Source organism: Porites lutea, chromosome 7 (assembly GCF_958299795.1).
Source record: "Porites lutea chromosome 7, jaPorLute2.1, whole genome shotgun sequence".
NCBI classification, from domain to species: Eukaryota; Metazoa; Cnidaria; class Anthozoa; order Scleractinia; family Poritidae; genus Porites; species Porites lutea.
Genome location: NC_133207.1, coordinates 5,163,469 through 5,183,050, shown reverse-complemented (window position 1 = coordinate 5,183,050; position 19,582 = coordinate 5,163,469). Strand labels below are relative to the sequence as shown.

The 19,582-nt window shown below is 41.3% G+C and overlaps 2 protein-coding genes across 2 annotated transcripts in view; both read left to right on the top strand.

Moving 5' to 3' along the window:
• LOC140944326 (ubiquitin carboxyl-terminal hydrolase 34-like) overlaps window positions 1-5,110 on the top strand; it is a 51,754-nt gene extending 46,644 nt beyond the window's left edge. Inside the window, exons 6-11 of the mRNA XM_073393488.1 lie at window positions 603-707; window positions 1,428-1,472; window positions 2,107-2,211; window positions 3,810-3,891; window positions 4,083-4,140; window positions 5,047-5,110. Coding sequence (XP_073249589.1) covers window positions 603-707; window positions 1,428-1,472; window positions 2,107-2,211; window positions 3,810-3,891; window positions 4,083-4,140; window positions 5,047-5,110 — 459 coding nt within the window. The remainder of the gene's footprint in view (window positions 1-602; window positions 708-1,427; window positions 1,473-2,106; window positions 2,212-3,809; window positions 3,892-4,082; window positions 4,141-5,046) is intronic.
• Window positions 5,111-5,809: 699 nt separating this feature from the next.
• Window positions 5,810-19,290, top strand: LOC140944325 (ubiquitin carboxyl-terminal hydrolase 34-like). Its single transcript, XM_073393487.1, has 15 exons — window positions 5,810-5,869; window positions 6,805-6,890; window positions 7,872-7,955; window positions 8,870-8,976; window positions 9,585-9,759; window positions 10,544-10,713; window positions 11,205-11,283; window positions 12,229-12,355; window positions 13,298-13,405; window positions 13,537-13,641; window positions 14,923-15,008; window positions 15,697-15,753; window positions 16,608-16,691; window positions 17,750-17,884; window positions 18,492-19,290. The coding sequence occupies exons 2-15, from the start codon at window positions 6,888-6,890 to the stop codon at window positions 18,963-18,965; spliced, it is 1,794 nt and encodes a 597-aa protein (XP_073249588.1). The 5' UTR covers window positions 5,810-5,869; window positions 6,805-6,887; the 3' UTR covers window positions 18,966-19,290.
• Window positions 19,291-19,582: the final 292 nt, after the last annotated feature.

Below are 19,582 nucleotides of genomic sequence, written 5' to 3'. Positions count from 1 at the left end.
ACTGGTGGAAAGGTATCTGTTGAGCGTCGTGTGTTTTGTCTACTTTACAGAATCTCTTTCGGGTTTTGGTTTTCACTCTTTAATATATAGATGTAGCCAAGGCCAAAAGGGAAGCTCTCGAGGGATCTTGTAAGAGAAGTCTTCCTCAAGTAATTCAACTTTTGCCTTTAGCAGAACGTAAACTGAATTCTACCTTGTAAAAATGGACCTGAGCCCGTGATCAAATGAAAACTAAAAGCTGGTCAGCTGATAACTTTAAAAGATACGTCACCTCTATGAGTTGTATACCTGAGCCCCCGATACAGTTATGTGACAATGGTCAGCGGATACCTTTGTTTGACAGTTGTCAATTGACCATAACATGTCCAATAACAAGATAAACATGAAAAGTATGCAGTATGTCTTACTTGGACGTCCAGCTAGCAAGTGTGCCCTTTCACATCCGCTAATATGAATGTGTAGACGTACGTACGAACGATTTTATAAGAACCAAAATTCTTGGAGGCATAGAGAACCAAATTTTCTTACCAATGGTGCTCCAGTGCGCCGGGGAGAGTTCCGCTATTAGTGTACTTGAATGATGAGTTAATTTTTACTTGCAGGGATTTCCATTCCTTTTCCAAGCCATTAAAGACAGCATCAACCTGCGCCACACAACGAACCTGATCTTCAGCCTGTGTCGATACAATGTCAAGCTCGCGGAAAATGTGAGTCAAAATTACTAATGTTTCGGATTCTTCCCACAAACAAGTAAAAAGGGACAGACTTAAAACGACTCTTCTACCGCTTATATCCACGTTCGTTTATTAGTAGGTTTCCTAAAATACGTGCAGTAGGTCCTCTCCGAGTAGCCCTGAGCCTCTGTTTCAAGATTAGGCTAAGTGCGAATGCAGTAATGTGAAAATGATTTTTCTTTTTATTCTCATGCAAATAATACTCATTTTCACAAGAAAGCTTTTGCTCTTTGCATCTTTTTGAAAATGAGAGTTTTTGGAACTCGGTAATAACCTTTCCACGAGTGGTTTCGGCTCCACGAAATACTGTACCGATTGCAGAACATTGCGGAGGAGCCTCCAAGAATGTGAGCACAGATGCAGAAAGGACAGTAGCTCCCACTGAGCTTCAAAGCACTCAACATTGCACCAGAAAAGCTGTGAATTGAAAATTTATCGTAAAGACGTTTAGATAAAAAAGGCAATAGTGCAGAAATGTGCTTTGCAGTTGCTTAAATTAGAGGTGGTTAATAATACAGTTCTTTTCATGTGATATACTTCTTTCAACGAATGTCTTTCGTAGAAAAGGGAAAAAAACGTAAATCTTGCTATATTTGTAATCCTTATTCAGGTATTTTGTCACTAGAATCTTGTCTTGGAAATCACAAACCTCTTCTTAAGAGAGCTTTAGCTTAACGTGAGTGTTTGTTTCAGATAATTTCCCTGTTGATGTCCTCGGTTCAGAAATTGCCACCAGAGGTAAGGAAAATGTTGCTTTTAGACTTTTGATGCATTTTAATGCAATTTGAAGGAGTGAAAAGCTAAGAGCGTCACCAGTACCAGTGGTCAGTGTTTGGCCTGAAGGCCGGTGTGCGCAGTAGTTCTCTACATCGTTCTCAAAGCAGAAATTTTTAGGAGAAATAAGAGACTGTCTATTGTTTGATACCTTGACTGTGTGTCGTAACAAGTACGTGTATCAAGTTAAGCTTAAGGAATCCATGTTTATAAAATGAGAGAAACCCGACCCCAACCAGCAGGTGAAATACATAAATTTGACTCTCTCCCTGTAAGTCCCTTACTAACGTCACTAATTTAAAGTTTTAAGTGCACATAATATTGTCAATGCATTGTAACGAACTTAAAAACGTCGCGCGCGATTTAAATTCTACGGTGATGTCACAATATGTAACACTGAAGATGACGGATGTACCGTCAAAACGTGTCTAGTAAATTAAAGAAAGTTTTGTTTATGCGGCTGTCTTGTAATGATGATGATGATGATGATGATGATGATGACGACGACGACGACGACGACGATCATCATCATCATCATTACTTTGGTGTCAACGTAACAATCACATGTTTGCTTACACTTATTTATTGCCCCCTGCAGCAGTCGCATTCTTTCTTCAAGCTGTTGTCAATGTTGACAGAGATGCAGGGGGGTCCACCTGGAATGCCATCGTTTACTAACCTGACACTTGCTCGCATTTGGGAGGTAAGAGTTGTTGCAGTTATTTACCAATTCTGTTAAAAATTCTCGCTGGCTTGTTTCTATTTTATCATAACCCTTCTACATTTATTAGCACTTTCCTTTCCTTTCCTCGAAAAGTAGCCGGGGAAAATCCGCGTCCCCGGTCCGCGGCCCATACTGTCACCCCTGTTAGGTATTGTAGGTCTCCAAAGAAAATAGGCCTTAGCAGCTTCACCGATATGATACTCACAGTATCACCAACTGCACCATAGGAGTGTTTTACTACGTACTTTTCATTTGTATGATCACAATAACACAGATGAATGAAAGGTGACGGCTATCATGATTGCTCATCTCTTACTCGTCCCAAAATCGTTTGCTGAACACGTAGATGCTTAATATACTGAAACGATTATTTTCATGCTTTGGAAGCACGGTAAGAGTAGATAGGGACCTTAAGCAACGACGACGGCGACGTCAACGAGAACTTCATAGAAGCAATAGGTTTAGATTGGCCAAAAAAAAGAAACAAATCTGCCCGTGCATCACGCTTTTTTGCACATTTCTTTGCCGTCACTGCACGACTACGACGTGAAATTCCACGTTTTATGGAGGACGTGAACACAAAACGACGACTTTCTTTTTCTTTACCTGAACTTCGATACGGTCTTTTAGAATTAAACTCCAGAAAAAAAAAAAAATTGCTGACATTTGACGAATTGAACGAGATGGAATAATCACGATAAAATGTGAGGAGCGTGACGTAACTTTTTAAGTATCGTTTTCGTAGTCATCGCCTTCGTTGTTGCATGAGCTCCTTAATAATACGCATAGAGAGCGCAAAGTCGAAATATTTCAACGCGCAAACTTTGTGCACTGTTTTCTCATTTTTGAAATCAGTATAATGTTCGTGCTTGTTTTCTCTGTCGCAGGCTGCTGAGTACAATGCTGCTCTGTGTATTGACTGGTTGACTTGTATGGCGCCTAGAAACAGAATGGTAGGTTTTTATTCCCATTTTGCCGCTGTTTTAAATGAGGCATCTAAAACAACTTCCCTCGGCGTCGGTTTTTTTGTTTGTTTTTCATTGCTTCTTTTTTGATTGGCTAAAAACTCTTGCGCTAGTTTTGCAACTGCGGAGGCTTAATTTTATTCAATATGTCCTTGGGGGCTGGTCAATAAAATTGTGGGGGTAGGTTAAGTTGGGAAGCCCTGATTGGTGGAGGGGGCTATTAATATTTTTGGAAGCCCCGTAGGGTGTGATAAAGTATGTGTGAATTTAAAGGGGTGGTAAGTGGATTTCGTTCACTACGTCGGTGGTGGAGAGGAGTGGGCAGGGGAGTTAAGGAAAAAAATTAGAATTTTGTCCCTGTTTTGTCTCCCCCTTATTTTTATTAAAGAATTTAATACCCTCTAATCTTGAATTAATCGCGTTCGTTAGTCATGCGTTTAGCGGCGTTCTCATGCATTTGCTAGACTTTTGATTGGTATCGTGTAACTGCCTAATATATATTTATATATTATTGCTTTGGTTACTTTACTTTCGAACACATTAAGGCCTCTTAGAAGTAGCGAGTGACTGATAATAATCAATTGATTGATATCTACATTCCTCGCTATGTAGGCTCATCAGTGGGTTCTGGACAACATGGATAAATGGGTTGAGAAGTACTTAATAGCAGACAACAGCATTAGAATCAGAAATGGTAGGTGATCTTAGTCTTGGATATCTTGTAGATACAACTATGCAAAGAGGTAACCGTGTTCCGATATCTTTGTTCATTGCGACTCACTCAGTAAATGCGCAAATATTGTAGGTATTGCCCCCCAAATAATCAGTAGAGCTACCTGAAGACCTGAACATTGCTTGTGGATTTTGTTTTTTGTATTCCCTCAGCCTCAGCGTATTTGCTTGTGAGTCTTGTTCCCAACAATCACTTCAGACAGGGATTCAGGTGAGTGCCTGTGTCAGATTCCTTCCTTTGATGTACATTCCATTCCATTTCGTTGGGCTCATGTTTACTTCCTCCATAGAACGCGAAATTAGGAAATTTCACCTCGTACTCTTGCAGTGACGATAAATAAATGCACTTAAAAATGGGGTGTACGTGCAGAGTTGTTGTTTTGTGTATTAAACCTATAGTTTGTTGTTGTTATTATTATTTTGACGTTCTCGTTGCTGTCACTGTTGTGGTTGCTTAGGCTCCCTACTTTAATAACTATCAGTGTCAGTTTTATCCAAGTTTCTCATTTTGCTGGTCAGTAGTAGCTGAGTGAAATTTAAAGGGAAAAATTGTCGTTTACTCGTAATAAATCTAAGGATACCTGTCCTTAATCGGTCATTAAAGCCAAGCTTTCTTCCTGTAAGTACAATCACAGATTGCTGGTGTCATTTTAGGGAATTCAGGCAAAGGCGCTTTTGAGTGACGCACGACAACCGGAAGTGGACTCTTTACATTCCTGTGCAGTGACTTTGCCCAAATTTTCAGTTAAATCGTCTCTTCAAGTGTAAAGAAACCACAAATTGTACAAATTGTATAGGATCAAGGCATATTAAAGGGGAAAAAATCCCCACTTCCGGTTGACTTGTCTCTCTCAAAAGTGTCTTTGCTTAAGCTCGCTTTTAACTACAATTCGCTTCTTTAGATACGAGATAGAGAAAGAAAACTGGGTCGATTTTAACCTTCGCAAAGAATTCTGGGACTGTTGCTAGGGACAGAAAAAAAGTATGACCAATAGCTGACCGGCGTGTCCCTAGTAACCATCCCAGAAACAATTGCGGGACACATTTCGACTCCTTTCCCTTTCCGTTTCTAAAGTAGCGAATGTAACCGCTGGTTGTCCTTTTTTTTTCCCCTCAGGTCAAGAAGCTTTTCTGCGCCTCACAAAGAACTGATGGTAACTGGAGCAGCTCTTTTCATTTAACCCTCAAGGCAATGTTGCACCGGGGGATTTGCATCGACTATTCCAGTGCAACACAACGCTGCAACGCTGTTACAATATTGTTTCGAACTGTAACAACATTGTTTCGGCATTGTTGCCCTAAAAATCGTCGTTGCAAATCGTCTCGTGTAACATCACCTTGGCATTTTTGAGAACCTTATGGTGAGGTTACCTGTCACTCCAACTTTAAGATCGGTGAACGAAATCTTATGGTAGTGCCCTTAAACTGAAACCTCTTTTGCAGAACTTTTTCATATTGCCATTTGATTTCTTAGGATTTTAGGAAAAGGAAATTTGAATTTCGGGGGTGGGGTGGGAGGAGCTGTCTCTGCTCAGCTAGAGATTTACATTCTGGTGCTCTCCTGACATCCGGGGTACGGCGTAGTATTAAAACGAACAGAACGTTAATTCTTCAGCGCCACAGTTAATACCACTTCGCATCTGTCATTGGTGTAATTACGATGGTAAAGCCATCGAGTGCGAAAATCTTGGAAGCAATGTCCATGCCGTCCATACATTGAAACATTGAAGAGTCTTATCTCTTGTATTTCAGCTAAGCAAGGATGCTTTTTCCATACTTCACGAGGTACGGCGCAAAACGTTTCTGGTAGAATGTGTTTTCGTTATTGTTCTGTTACACTTTTGTCGGTTAATTATCAGTTTATTGATTGTTGTTTTGTATTTTTGAACAGATTTTCAAAACGCTGCTAACGTTGCTTGGAAGGGCAAGAAAATACTGCGGTATGTGGATTACGGACGGAATTTAAATTGCTTTGAGTTTTTGGCCCACTATTGTCTCGGTCTGAAAGTGTTAGCTAAAACAACTGGAAATCATTTAGATCGCTGTCGACTACTATTTTTACAACAACAATAAAATTGTGGGAATTGCTTGTCTTTTCCGTATCCCTAGTGTGTTAAATTCGATCAGTGTCTATAGAGTTGTGTTTGTAGGGAGTTGATTATAACACGTTGGCCAGTCATACCACTTTTCGAGTTTTAGATAGAAAGGAACTTGAGCGTACTGCCTTTTGTTGGATGGAAGTCGAAAAAAACAAACACAAAATCTTTCAGCCATGGGAGATTACTTAAGACTAACAGCTCGTTTATTCATGTAAATTAACGATTTTATTGTGGCAGCTATCTTTGTTTCTTTGTCGTTTGTGCGGCAACAGTTAAGAAAATGACTAATTTTACCAAAAAGAGAAGCTGGTGTTAATTCACCTTTTTCACATAAACCATACATACATACCGTTGTCTTCGATTTTTCTTGGGACGACTGTAATACCCAGGAGAAATTGGAAACAGTGGTTTTGCAAAATTTTGGGAGTGCATTATGGGCTGTATGAAAATAGTGAATGTTGGATTAGGGGAGGGGTGGTTGGCAGTTTGCCAGAATTATATACTGATTCATTTTGTTTTTCTCTACCCACCTACCCCTCCGCCAACCCAACATTTTGCGCAAAGTGAGAGTTAGTCTTGGATTAGGAGAGGGGTAGTGGGGGAGTTTGCCAGAACCTTATACCGATGAATTTTTTATCTACCTACCCCTCCCCTAACCCAATGTTTTGTCCCAAGGGAGAAGCTGGTATTTATGTTAGATTAGATGAGAGGCAAGTGGGCAGTTTGTCAGAATGTTAGACTGATTCATTTTTTTTCTGTCACTCTCTCTGTTGTAGATCGTAATATCCATGGTACAACAAAGCTTGTCAGTTATTTTGCTGTGTTGAACTACTGCCTGCTTTCGCGCACTGAAAAAGAAATGGTATGCTGACTGTTGCTATTTATTTTAAACAGTTTTGCTATTATTACAAAAATAATATTTTTATATACCCCTTTGCATAAACACCATTAAATCGTGGGTTACAATTTTAGGTACATTCACTGATTTTATAAAGGGAAACTATAATAAGCCTTTAAGCACGACCGAAAGGTGTGCCTTAAGGTTATTTTGTAGGGAAGAAGCGATGACCGAGCGCTGCAGAGCTGGTTTTCTTGCGACCGTATAGTTCAAGGCTCTCACAGTTTTCTGATTTGTCAACGGATATCTTCTCGCTATTCCCCATACATTTAAACTTAAAGCACCAGCAAACAGTGCGACATGTGATATGATGATATGCCCATCTTGCCCGCCCACGCAATCAATCACAACCACAGGTTTAGCTTCATCTTACCGGCTTACTGGATAATAGGGACATTACGATCCGACAACGACGGATGGCAAAGAAATTTACAAAAACAAGCCTGATGCACGTGTAGAGTTGTTGTTTTGCTTATTAAACCTATTGCTTTTTTGACGTTACCGTCGCCGACGCCGTCGTCGTCGCCGTTGTATTTTCTAAAGATCCCTAACAAAGACGGTGTGGTTATCACAGACAGGAAAACTTGACAAATGAGAATGTCAATGCAAACACGCGATTAAGGCTGCGAAGTGCCATGCAAGTCACATAACAGAATCTTTACTACAGGTTTCTAGTAAGATCTAATAAGGGCACGTGGTTAGCAAAACGTTTCGCGCTGGAAGCGCGAGCGAACTGCCAACATCAGTACTACGAATTTTGGCATAATGGCAAGAGAAAGATAGGGAAAGAGAGAGGAAGGGGCGAAGGTTGACCTTGGCGAAGTTTTCATGAGTCAGCTATGAGCAATAGAAACGTGTAATTCATGTATTAATAGAATAAAGTAATTACCTTGGATGAACGTTCATTTTAGTTTGAACTTGATTCCTTGTTACTGTTGTCTTTAGTTCACGCCTTATTGTGCAGAGTTATGGCGTTTGTTTCACCCGCTCATGTCAGAGCCAAACATCGCTGTACATCCAAACAAACAGGTTAGTAATTCCATAATGCGATTAAGCTGCTGCGACACAGTTTGTAGGTATGGAGGCTTAGGCACTTTCTGGGTTCATTTGGGAAAAGAGTGGAAGTAATTATATGCTACTGGTTGCCTTACCCATTTATCAGCCAATCACAAACAACGTTTGTGTACCCTAGGGATTAGACTTGCTACAAAGCGAGCTTCAATGCATGAGGTTGCGCTGCGACCGAGCGAGCGACGAAGTCTCGAGGTCGACTTGTTTCGCGTGAATGAATCTGAATCATATTATAAGTTAAAAAAATGATTGACATATGCTGTGTCGGAAGCGACGTGAAATATCACACACCGTCCTATTGGTCAACTGTCATGACGTCACCGGTAGGGTTTTCGACCGGTGAATTTCGCGCCAAACAGGTATGAAAAGTCTTTTAAAATGGCTTAACCAACCAGGAAACAAGGACTTTTAGATAGTCTACCAAGGGATCTCAGAAGCCGTTGTATCAAAGCTTGTGCCAATTCTCCATGTACATTTACGAGTGTTGAATTGTTTTCTTTCTGTTCTAGCAAATTGCGGGGGGGGGGGGGGGGGGGTATTATCAAAACCGTAACGGTCCCTTAATCTTCTCTTTATTATTTGTTTTAAGTAAAATTTGTTATTATTCAGTTTAGCAATCACGCTACAAATTTACTATATGAAGGCTATTTCTTGTCAGGCTGTCATTTTAAAGAAAAGGAGTAGAAAACTAAGTTGTACAAGTTGAATGTTTATACTTGCTAAACACGCGACGATATCTCAGTAAACCTACTGTTTCTGCTTACTGGTGTGGCTAATTTTTTCCCAAATAGATCACCTCTGCTTAATGCCCACGAATAGCCATTTGAAGTTGTGGGTTAAATTGTAAGGCATTATTATTTTTCTTTTTTTAGGCCCTGTTGATCTTTTGGTTTCACGCTTGCATTGGCTGTGAGGAAAATATCGACTTTATTACGGAAAATAACCACGTTGCCACCAACATTCCGCTCAACTACATTCTGTGAGTTGCCCTCTTAATTAATTCTGTGTATCCATTGTTCAAGTGCTTTGTTTATGTTACTCGTGTTGGGTCCTTCAAAATTCCTAGTCATAGTTTGTCTAGCAAAACCTGCCGGTACATAATAATGGCGTGGAGAGGTTTAAAACAACTTTCAGCACAAAACTTTTTTCATGTCGATTTTTTTTTCTTGCTTTGCGGATCAACGGTTCTTTACAATGTAGATGGAATTTGCTTTCTTTAAGTTGTTACCGACTTTTTAACCTGGTCATTTGAAACATGGAAAAATTAATTGAATTTAGATATCCAAGAGTTACAAGTGTGGTCCTGTGTATTGCGACTGGATCAGTTTGGTCCAACCGAAATAGTACTCTCCTACTGTGTAGACGGAAAATTCATGTTTGCGATCAATTGGTTTGCGTTTATCGTTAGTAAAGTTTTATGAACTAGTCGATTTGTGGACTTTTACTTTGGTTGCATTTGTGTTGTTATACGTTTTCCATTAATTTGACCCTTGTTTTCGCTCATGCAACCCTTTAACTGAATCTGTATTCATCTCAACACCACCATTACATTCTAACTATTTTGTTCACTGTGTTTTATTTTTTCAGCTCTAGTGACGAACCTGAAGTACTGACGTTTAACAGGAATGTTCTACCTGCTTATTATGGTCTACTGCGGTTGTGCTGTGAGCACTCTCCTTCGTTCACACGCCAGCTCTCCACTCATTCCAACATGAAGTGGGCTTTTGAGAAACTCACCACTCGCATGAACCAGTACCCACAGGTATTGATATCGTTAGAAGAAATTTGATGCCGGGTTAGGGGGGGGGGGGGGGGGATGGGGAAGCCATATCACCCATATGAAAGGGGCGGGGATGCTCGTCGTCTCGCTTAGCGGAGTAAATTTCGGATTTTGGTCTCACTTCCCCAGTTCTGTAGGGCGCACTGGACAAAACGCCATTATATTTAGACATAAGGGGCCACGCCCAGATTGGCCTCCTTTCTGGTTTTACTTCAAACTTTTCTACGAGCATCCTTGCCCCTTTTATATCGGAGTCTCCCTCCCCCGCCCCTGTGATTTGATGTTGATCATTCTTGGGACCTAAAGGGTGGACCATTTCTTTCCCAAAATTTAAAACAAATTCAAATTTCATTTTGTAAAACGCCGAGAAACAAACACAACCATGCAAAAGTAATGCCAAAACTACCAAAGAGGTTTCGGATGGTCTCACTCGTGGATTTCATCCACAGACTCAGAGTTAAATGTGAGAAGTTAGCTTTAAGTGTGAGAAGTTAGAAGTTATTAGAAGTAATAAGTCATATTTTTTTCTTTTTTTACAACATAGTAAAAAAACGCCATATGTGAAAGTACTGATAAAGAGGTTTCATTTGAATGGTCGCACATAGGACTTCTTCCCGCAGCCTCATAAGTTAGAACTACATACTAACTAAATACTGCCATGTGAAAGTGTGGAGATGATTCAAAGTTCTTTTGTTGTTTTCTTAAACACTTGATCTACTCAATCTTCGGAAGGAATTTTAAATGTTTTATATTTTTCCCTTTACAGGCAGTGGAAGAGCTGTTTGCTCTCCTGCGTTTATTTGCTGGTGTGACGTGTGACCCGTCGAGGGAGAAAACTAAAGAAGAAGAAGCGTTTGAGGCGGCCTTCAGAAAAGAAACCATTGCACTGTATCAGAGCGTACTGGACCCTGGCGCATCGTGGACAACGCTTATAAGGTATAAATACATTATCTTATATATTTCGACTCTGTTGAGATTCAGTCAACTCTCTCGTAACGAACACCTCCCTAAAATGGACACTTAGAGTTGGCCCCTGACTTTCTTGCTCCTTTTAGGGCCTGTTTACATGGAGGTGTTGGAGCCCAGGTAGGTTAGATAACCGGCCTGTCCATATAATCGCTCATTTTGATTTGATCACGTTCGCATGATAGTTGGGGTGACCATATGAGGGATTGAATGCCCAGGCGGGTTACCCCACCTATCTGCTCCCCCCCCCCCCCCTTAATGTAAAGAGTCCCTTTGTTGACTCTCTGACATCTTTCTAAGACGGAACATAGTGCCGATCCCAAAGGTGTCCGTTTTAGAACGAGTTGACTGTAAAAGAGAACAGATTTTAAACCAGGGGTGAAATTCGATCACTGGATATGCGCAACGGCATGAACAGAGTGATTGTACAGCTAGTAACCGTTTTTTTGGTTCCCTTGTAGTGCCTACAAAATCTTGCCTCAGACCGAAGAGGACAGATTAACAGTGGTTGCCAACCAGGGACTTTTGACACTGTCAGATGTAAGACTAAATTGCACTTCAACTCTAGTCAGTTGATAGTCTTTTCTTTTGATGTATTTCCCCTTCTTCGAGGAATTAAACGCGCGCAGCTGAAGTGCATCAACGCGAAGCGCGAGAAAAAAAAGCAAGTTTCCTGTACCCATCCCTACTTATTACTCTAGCGGCAAGTAAATTCCCTTCGATTTTTATTTCCTTACGAGCGCTCGACTTTCCTTTAAGAGAAAGGTACAAGGTCTGTGAACAGACAATTCTGTTGACTGCTCTTTTAATAGAATTATGAATAGTCACTAATGCAGGAAGGCGAAATTTGCTTGGAAAGGAAAATATACAGGGGCGGTTATTTAGATAAAGTTTTGTTCAAGCAAGTCCTTATATGAGACGTTTAGTGGACACAATTTCAAGACTTATGAATTAGCAAAAGACACAAAAACATTTTTCTCCTAAAAAGTTCAAACCAAGAGGCAGATAATTATACAGTTTTATTGTATTAGTTTGACAGTCGTTAGACATTTAACCGGTATTTTTGCACTTACTAGTACATGGCAAAGTCAGGTGGAAGTTAAGATTCTTTCTTCCATCTTTAGATCGCAGAATGTCTTTACATTGGAAGAGTATTTCTTAGTTACCGTAACATCATTCCGTACTGTTATATAGCCGGAAACTGTTTTCCCAACAGCGCGCGCTGTCATTGGTTACTTCGAGGTCATATGACATCTAACAATGAAACTCTTTCCCGCCAAAATCTCTTAGCGGGCAACATTGCAAAATCTAGGAAATCTAGGAAAATGTAGGAGTGCGAGAATGTTGACCGACGACCGCCGTTACAGTGAGGTGTAATGAATTTCTAGCTATATAAGAAATTACTGACTGACTGGTCCCGAGTGAAACAGTTAATTTTGTTTCCCGACGCGGGAGGCCAGTCATTAAGTGTTTATTATCAAACAGGCATTCACCACCCTTCACATGATGTACCACGAGGCCACGGCCTGTCACGTAACGGGAGACCTGACAGAAGTGCTTATGATATTACATAACTTGCTGGTGTGCTGCCGGCCGCATAGCAACAGACCAGGTACTATAGTTAAACAATGTATGGTTTACTTTACAGTATACATGCCGCGTGTATCAAGCTACAAGTGCGTTTTCGTTTGTTTGTTTGTTTTTTGTTGTTGTTGTTATTTTTTTGCAAACAAGGTAAACTCTTAAATTATGTCCCTCTGCCTAGCCAGCGAAACTGGTGGGATTGTTATGCCACGAGGGAAAATCTCGAATTCAGTTTCACTAGCTCCCAAACTTCTTGTGGAGGCATGTGTGGCCAAGCGGTTAACACCTCGAACTCCGGATCTGGAGGTCCGGGTTCAAGCCTCGCCCGTCGCGTTGTTTCCTTAGACAAGGAACTTTAGTCCACTTTGTCTCCCTTCACCCAGGTGTATAAATGTGTACCGGCGACATACTGCTGGGGGGTAACCCTGCGATGGACTAGCATCCTGTCCAAGGGGGGAGTAGCAATACTCCTGGGCATGTTTCATTCTAAGGAATCCGGGATGCTATCCTGCCGTTTGGGCCTTTGGCTCTAGTGCACCTTTATCAATTCTTTTTTTTTCTTACCAAACTTCTCCGTCGCCAAAAAGCAACAGCATTCCCCCCGCTTATTCTACTAACTACACAGACTAGGCTCTTCTCCCCAACAGCTGTCTCTAACTCCACCAATAGCGCCGACTGGTTAGCCTGCGCTTTTTTCCAACAGTTTTTGTTGAAACACCAGCCCCTTCGTGCATGCTATTTAAAGCACTTGACTGATCTGGCTGGATAGTTTTGATTAAAGTGAAATTCTCATTATGACTGGAATAGTCAGGCCGGTTAGTTCTGACAAATGGAAAGTGTCCTAAGAGAGCAAGCAAATGCTGTTCTCTTATCAAAGCTAAATGCTAGCGCTAGAAAACTTCAATGTTTCGTTCAGTGTGCAATTTCTATATTCTTTACGATTTATCTGTGTCTGTTTGTTGTATTTCAGATGTCCGCAATAGCCTTTCAACCTGGACAGAGAGATTGGATGTGGCACAAAAACTCCTTTCTTTGTTGAACTCTTATACTCCTAAGGAAGTGAGACAGTCTTGCCTAGGTGAACACCTAATGTGTCGTTGGCATCTTATAAATTCGCTTAATTGCGTGCACAGTTATGAACACTGGAATATTTTGTCTTTATCCCACAATGGTGTTGACAAGAAAGCAATGATTTTGTTTCTTTGGCAGAGGTACTGAACGCCATGTTGATCCTGTACCCGAACGACTTCTCAGAAGCGATTATTCCTATCATCCATGGCTCCCATCAGCACTGGAACAAAACGTCTCCTCCAGGTCGGTGTCCTTACTCCAAAAAGGAGACGTTTATTTCGTCTGAGTTGATTTACGTTGAGTTCCGATTGCGAGCCTTTGCGCTGTTGTTAGAAACTTAATTACTCACGCTCTTTATATCTTAACTACGCGTTCAACCCCAAGAATTACCAATCAAGCAAAATTTCCAAGCTCCTGCATTTGATAGTGGAGATAACGTGAGTTCCAATGGCAAAAAGTGGGTAAAACCCTAGACTAACTAGTAAGTGCTGTAAATAATTGTGCTGTTCTTACTACATGCCATCGAGAGCCATAATGGGATTATGGCTCTTGATGCCATGGCCCGTAGTTAGCACCGTAAATAATTAAGCCAATTCCCAGTTGCGCCAATCCTCTGTTTCATTGCGAGGCTAAGTGCGGAGCTCTTGATATGAAAAAGATTCTTTGTTCTCGTGCAAATAAAACTCATTTTCAGAAAAAGGTTTTACACTTATCCTCGTATGCTTTTCCAGCAAGAAGCAGGTACATATCTTACTGTAATTCTTTCAAAATATTTTCCGCTTCTCTTTGGCCTAAATCACCCGTCAAGTTTTTCATAGCCAACTGGCGCTGACCAAATTTGAAAAATTATGCAGGTCTCGGAGGGAGCTTTGCGACGAAACCGATGACTCTTTCTCGATCTCCAAAATTATTATTAACAGTTGTTCGCTGATAGCTTTTACATTGGATGGATAACCCTTAATCCCATTGATTTCTTCTATTCGCATAAATTATAAGCTAATAACGTCGCCTCAAACTATACGGTGGATAATTTTAAAGTTAAAAAGTTATTCTGATTTTTAAAAATCCGTGCTTTTTTTAAATATCATTGTAGATTGGATTCCCTTTTTTACCAATGTATTCACTTCCGTGTTTACATCTCTCAATTTTTTAAATCTATAGAATTTTTAAGAACCTTTTATTATAATCACTATTTGTAAATAAGCTTTTTATCATGACTGTTGTAATTTTATTATTATCAATTTTGCTTTTAGAGGGCCACTAGGGAGGGAGAATACTTGTTTAGAATTTTAAAGGTCCTTTATTATAATTACTATTTGTTAATAGGCTTTTTATCACGACTGTTTTAATTTATTATTATCAATTTTGTTTTTAGAGGGCCACTAGGGAGAATACTTTTTATATTTATGTTGTAAAATCTTCTTTATCACACCCGGGTTTAGGTCCCATTGTGGGCGCAACTGTCCCAGCCCATCTCAGTTCAGTACTCTTTTTAAAACATGTCATATTGCGTTCGTGTTTTAGGCTGCCTTCTTGCGGTGGAAGCTATTTCGCTTCACTTCACTTACTTTAGCAAGCTCTGGATGGAAGTGTACCAGAAGGCTGGTGAGGTAAGTCGTGTCTTTTGTTCTAAATGAATGGTTACTTGGCAGGAATGGCGTTAATTGGCGGGCATGTCAAAAGCTGGGATGAACTTTTGGTTCAATTATCCATAAGTAGCCACGTGTTCATGCTCATATTAGCAGCGAGAAATCATCGGCCCGGGACCCCGTCCCTTCTTTTACAGCCCTGCTGCTTACTTTAAGTTCTATTTTCCATTGTTTCCATTGTTTCGATTGTGAAAGTAGCCACGGGGTCATACTCATATTAGCAGGGAGAAATTTTCGGCCAGGTCCCCGGCCCTTAATTGACAGCCCTGCTGCTTACTTTTGGTTCTTTTTTCCATTGTTTCGATTGTGAAAGTAGCCACGGGGTCATGGTCATATTAGCAGGGAGAAATTTTCGGCCCGGGTCCCGGGCCCTTAATTGACAGCCCTGCTGCTTACTTTTGGTTCTTTTTTCCATTGTTTCCGTTGTGAAAGTAGCCACGGGGTCATGCTCATATTAGCAGGGAGAAATCATCGGCCCCGGACCCCGGCCCTTAAATGAGAGCCCTGCTGCTTACTTTTGCCTCTATTTTCCTGTGTTTCTTATGAAAGTAGCCAGGAGGTCATGTTCATATAAGCTGCGGGAAATACCCGGCCCCCGACCCTTAATGACAGCCGTGCAGTGCTTACAGGTGAAACTTTTTCTTTGCAGAATACAAAATACAGCAGTTGTATAAAGCAGCTGTGTCAGCAGCCGGAATTCTTAGAGGTAAGATGAACGAATGATCAGTACGTGAAGTGACGTTTGAGAAGTGACCTTTGCAAGTTTAGTTCGCTAGAACCAGCTGCGTTACAGGAAAACACCTTTCATGCTTCAGTGAACCTCAGCGGAAACATTTTTTATCTTGCAAGGGAGTTCCCCAACCCAGTTTTCTCCTTTAAAGTTGTCATTGCAAGTTTTGAGTACGATCTTGCAATCCCTATAATTTGGACGACGAGGGAGAGGGGCATAAATTACGTGACGTCCTATGATAAGGTCCAGTACCTCGAATCTTTTTGCAACTCTCATATGCAACTGGATGTAGCATATGAGGGAACAGTCAGTCTTTTACCTTTACAATAGAGCTTTTTCATTCACTTGGCCAAGAAAAAGGTTCCACTCCCACTGGCTTTGTTTGCACACCAATATGCTGGACGTGTGGTCACGGGAAAAAGGACTTATATACACATGTTAATTTACAAATTTTGCCCGCGCCGACCTCTATGTCACGCAGAGCATTTTGCTCAACTACTCAAACTGTTGACTTGGAGTTTTGCTTGACAATTATTTTGACGTCCAGTTTTGAAGAAGGGTTGTTAAGGAGAACTTGCCTGTAAAACTGTACACTTTTCATAGAGTTTACATATACTTGACGTAAACTGCAAAGAGAGCGACAGTCCTTCGCAAAGCGATTTGACACTGGCGTAAGTTTTCGCGTTCATCCAATACAAAACGAGAAAAGACATTTCTGTGAAAAGTCTATTGTAGATCGTTTTAAGTCTCTCAGAGCCTTTGTTAATATAACCTGATAAACAGATAGTCCAGTGTTCTTGTTGTACGATTGAGTCCCCTTGTCTATTCAGTACATAGAACTGATCTTACTAGATGAACGGGAAAGTCTGAATGTGCGGGATATCTACACGTTCCTTTGCTGTTTCTTTCCGAGGGTAAGCATAATGCATTTTCACTTTAGCATCAGGAATAGGTTGCTCCACCCTGTTACCTGCTTTCGTTTATCATGATTAACTGATCAACGAAAATGAATTTTAGTTAATGAGCAACACTTGTTTGTCCTATGTTCAGTGATTTTCACGTGCAACCTTTACGAACTCTTCATTGTTTACTTGACCAATCACATGGCACTCTTAACTTGCATTCCCATGTGCTTCGTCACTCTGTTTTTTCTTCACGGCCAAGCACAATGTCTTGAAGTTTCTTTTCAAATTCCCTCCCATCCCACCCTTCACTCTGTTTTATTTTATTTTAGTGGACATAGGACTTGCGAAACCTTAATTAAGTGCCATGTTGTCAAGTAGTAATCATTTTATGTATATAACTTATTAATTAGTTAAAGACAGTATTATTGTAAGCAACTTATCTATAGTCATAATCAATTTCTGCGTCGACACGTTGATGTCCTTTTCAGTTAAGAGTTTCAACTCGAGGCAATGATATGACATCTATTTAGTTACTTCTTACAATTTTTCTCTGAAGTCAGCAGTGTATTTTCAATAAAAATTGGGAATGGGGATGAAGTGCTCCTCGCGTCACACTTTTCAGACTTTTGCCCCCATAGACTCGACATTTTGTACTCCTGGGATGTACATATAGGTTAGTGGGGGCCTCAGGGAGGCCCACGATTGGTCACAGCCGACCCTGAGGGGAGGACCAACTCCCTCCCCTATATCGGTCTGTGCATATTTACCCAAGAACGGTCACAGTCGGCCCTGGGAGGAGGCCCAACTCCCTCCTCGATGCCGTCGGTGTACCACCCTGCTGGTAGGTTTTCTTTAGCTCACAAAAATCCAGGAGTACATAGGGCTGACCTTTTAAGTTTCAGTGGAGCACTTTGTCACCCACTACCTCTTTTTGAGCCACACCAAGTTGCTGTTCAGTATAATAATTTTGGGTCCCCAAACATGAGGAAGTTTATTAACTGAAGAGTAGTCAGTTCAGGTTGCAGTTTTCAAACCTTTTGTTCTCCTTCCTTTTGCCTCCCTCACAGGTGTCTAAGCAGGTGTTGGTAAATCAGTGGACTAACTTAGTCAAGACACTTGTAACGACAGTAATTGCCGACAGACCTGCAGCGGAGAAGGCGAGTGACGCGGATCTGTGTGTTATAGCCAAGAGACTTACTGCGGTAAGTTGTTCGGATAGATTGGTTTTAACCTGAAACTTCAGTGCCTAAATGCTCTCAATCTGGCCTCTTAATCTGGATAGCGCTATTGGCCTGCCTCGTAGATCAGTCGGTTAGAGCGCTGGTACATCTACTTCTGTGCACTACTTATCCCTTACTCAGTACTTAAATTGCTTTTATGGCTGTGTCTATGATTGAAACTCAATGTAATAATAATAATAGTAATAATAGTTCTGTTATTTAGCCTCGGCACTATTTATAGCGCTAATGCTAGTGGGGCCGAGCAAATGCCTTAAACAAATAATCCAAAATAAAACTTAGCAGGGTTAAGAATCCCAACTGGCCGGAGGCAAACCAGCTGGCTAATTACAAACGCGGCCGAGGATTTGAACTCGGGACTACCGTGAACAAATCCAGTTAGCGGTTGGAGCGGGACTTGAACTCGGTGCCTCCGAATTGCAAGTCCAGCGCTCTAACCACTCGGCCACGCTGCCTTCCATACTTCAGCGTGCTCTGTCAAACAAAGCCTAATGAGCAGTACTTTCACACAACAGGAGGTGTTTTTCAGTATTACTATAGAGACGTTCCTAACAGCAATAAAATTTCGCAGGAACTCCGAGCAATGTCTCTACTGTTCTCTGTTCGGGCGCCGCAGAAGTCCGACATCAGCCCACTACTACAGCCGAGTCTTGATGCACTTCTGTCAGTCTGTCGCAGGTATCAAAACAAAAAACAAGAAAATGCAAAGGCCACGCGCGCTGCGAGCGAGACTGAGCAACAGCAGAAAAACGAAGAGTTCGAGGACAAGAAGACAGGTGGAGAGGCGGAGCCGGTGAAAAAGCGAAGGAGAACGTTAGAAGGCGAAGAACAAACCAGTTCTAAAGGAGCATCCGCATCGTCTGATGTGCCAGGACCTAGCAAGGATGATGACAGCGTTGCTGGTCGGAAAAGGGAGAAAGTCCAGAGTAGCTCCCAAAAACAATCCCCAAAGAGTGGATCAATTTGGGGCTCAAGGCCGCCAACTGATTGTGTGGACTCGCTAGTTAAAGCTATTCAAAGCGCCATCACCAAAATCCCTGTATAGGTAACAAACATGAGAGGAACAGTCTGGCATTCATTGAAGTACTGTTGTAAAAGACACTTTGGCCTTAGGAGTCTGTTTGCTGCCAGATGAGTCCTAAGCTACGGGAATCTTTGAGTGTTCTTGTGGACTGCTTTTGCAGCGTTTTAGTTTCCAGTGCACAGCGGGAAAAGCCAAGAAGTTTTCGTGTTTTTTTTTGTTTCCGAGAACTTGTGTATTTGGAATAATAAATGGAAATGAACTGTACCCCAGAAACGTTGGGAACCGGTTGGACAACAATCCAAAAACGATTTGATTTGAATCGTGGTGTTGACGTTTTTATACCCGTGAAAAAGCCTGCCTTGTACTTTGCTTCATTCCCTTCCACTGGGCTAAAATTTACATTATGCAAGTGAAAGGAGGTTTTTGGAGAGTTAAAGCAACCATGCACCTTTTCACCTTTCATGGCTTCCTGCCGGTGACAATGCAAGCCCCGGTAACTAAACATACAAGACTAAACAGGGAAGGCAGACAAACCGGGTGGGAGTGGTTTCCTTTTCCCGGTTTATGCGTTCTCCGACATGGAGAATCAGAACTCCAGTCTGGGTCTTCCAGTCTTCAAGACTTACTAAGTCTTTTCT

Coding starts and splice junctions, on each gene's coding strand:
- LOC140944325 (XM_073393487.1), top strand. Junction 15,009..15,696: donor TGTACCAGAAGGCTGGTGAG/GTAAGTCGTGTC, acceptor TTTTCTTTGCAG/AATACAAAATACAGCAGTTG. Junction 15,754..16,607: donor AGCAGCCGGAATTCTTAGAG/GTAAGATGAACG, acceptor TTGTCTATTCAG/TACATAGAACTGATCTTACT.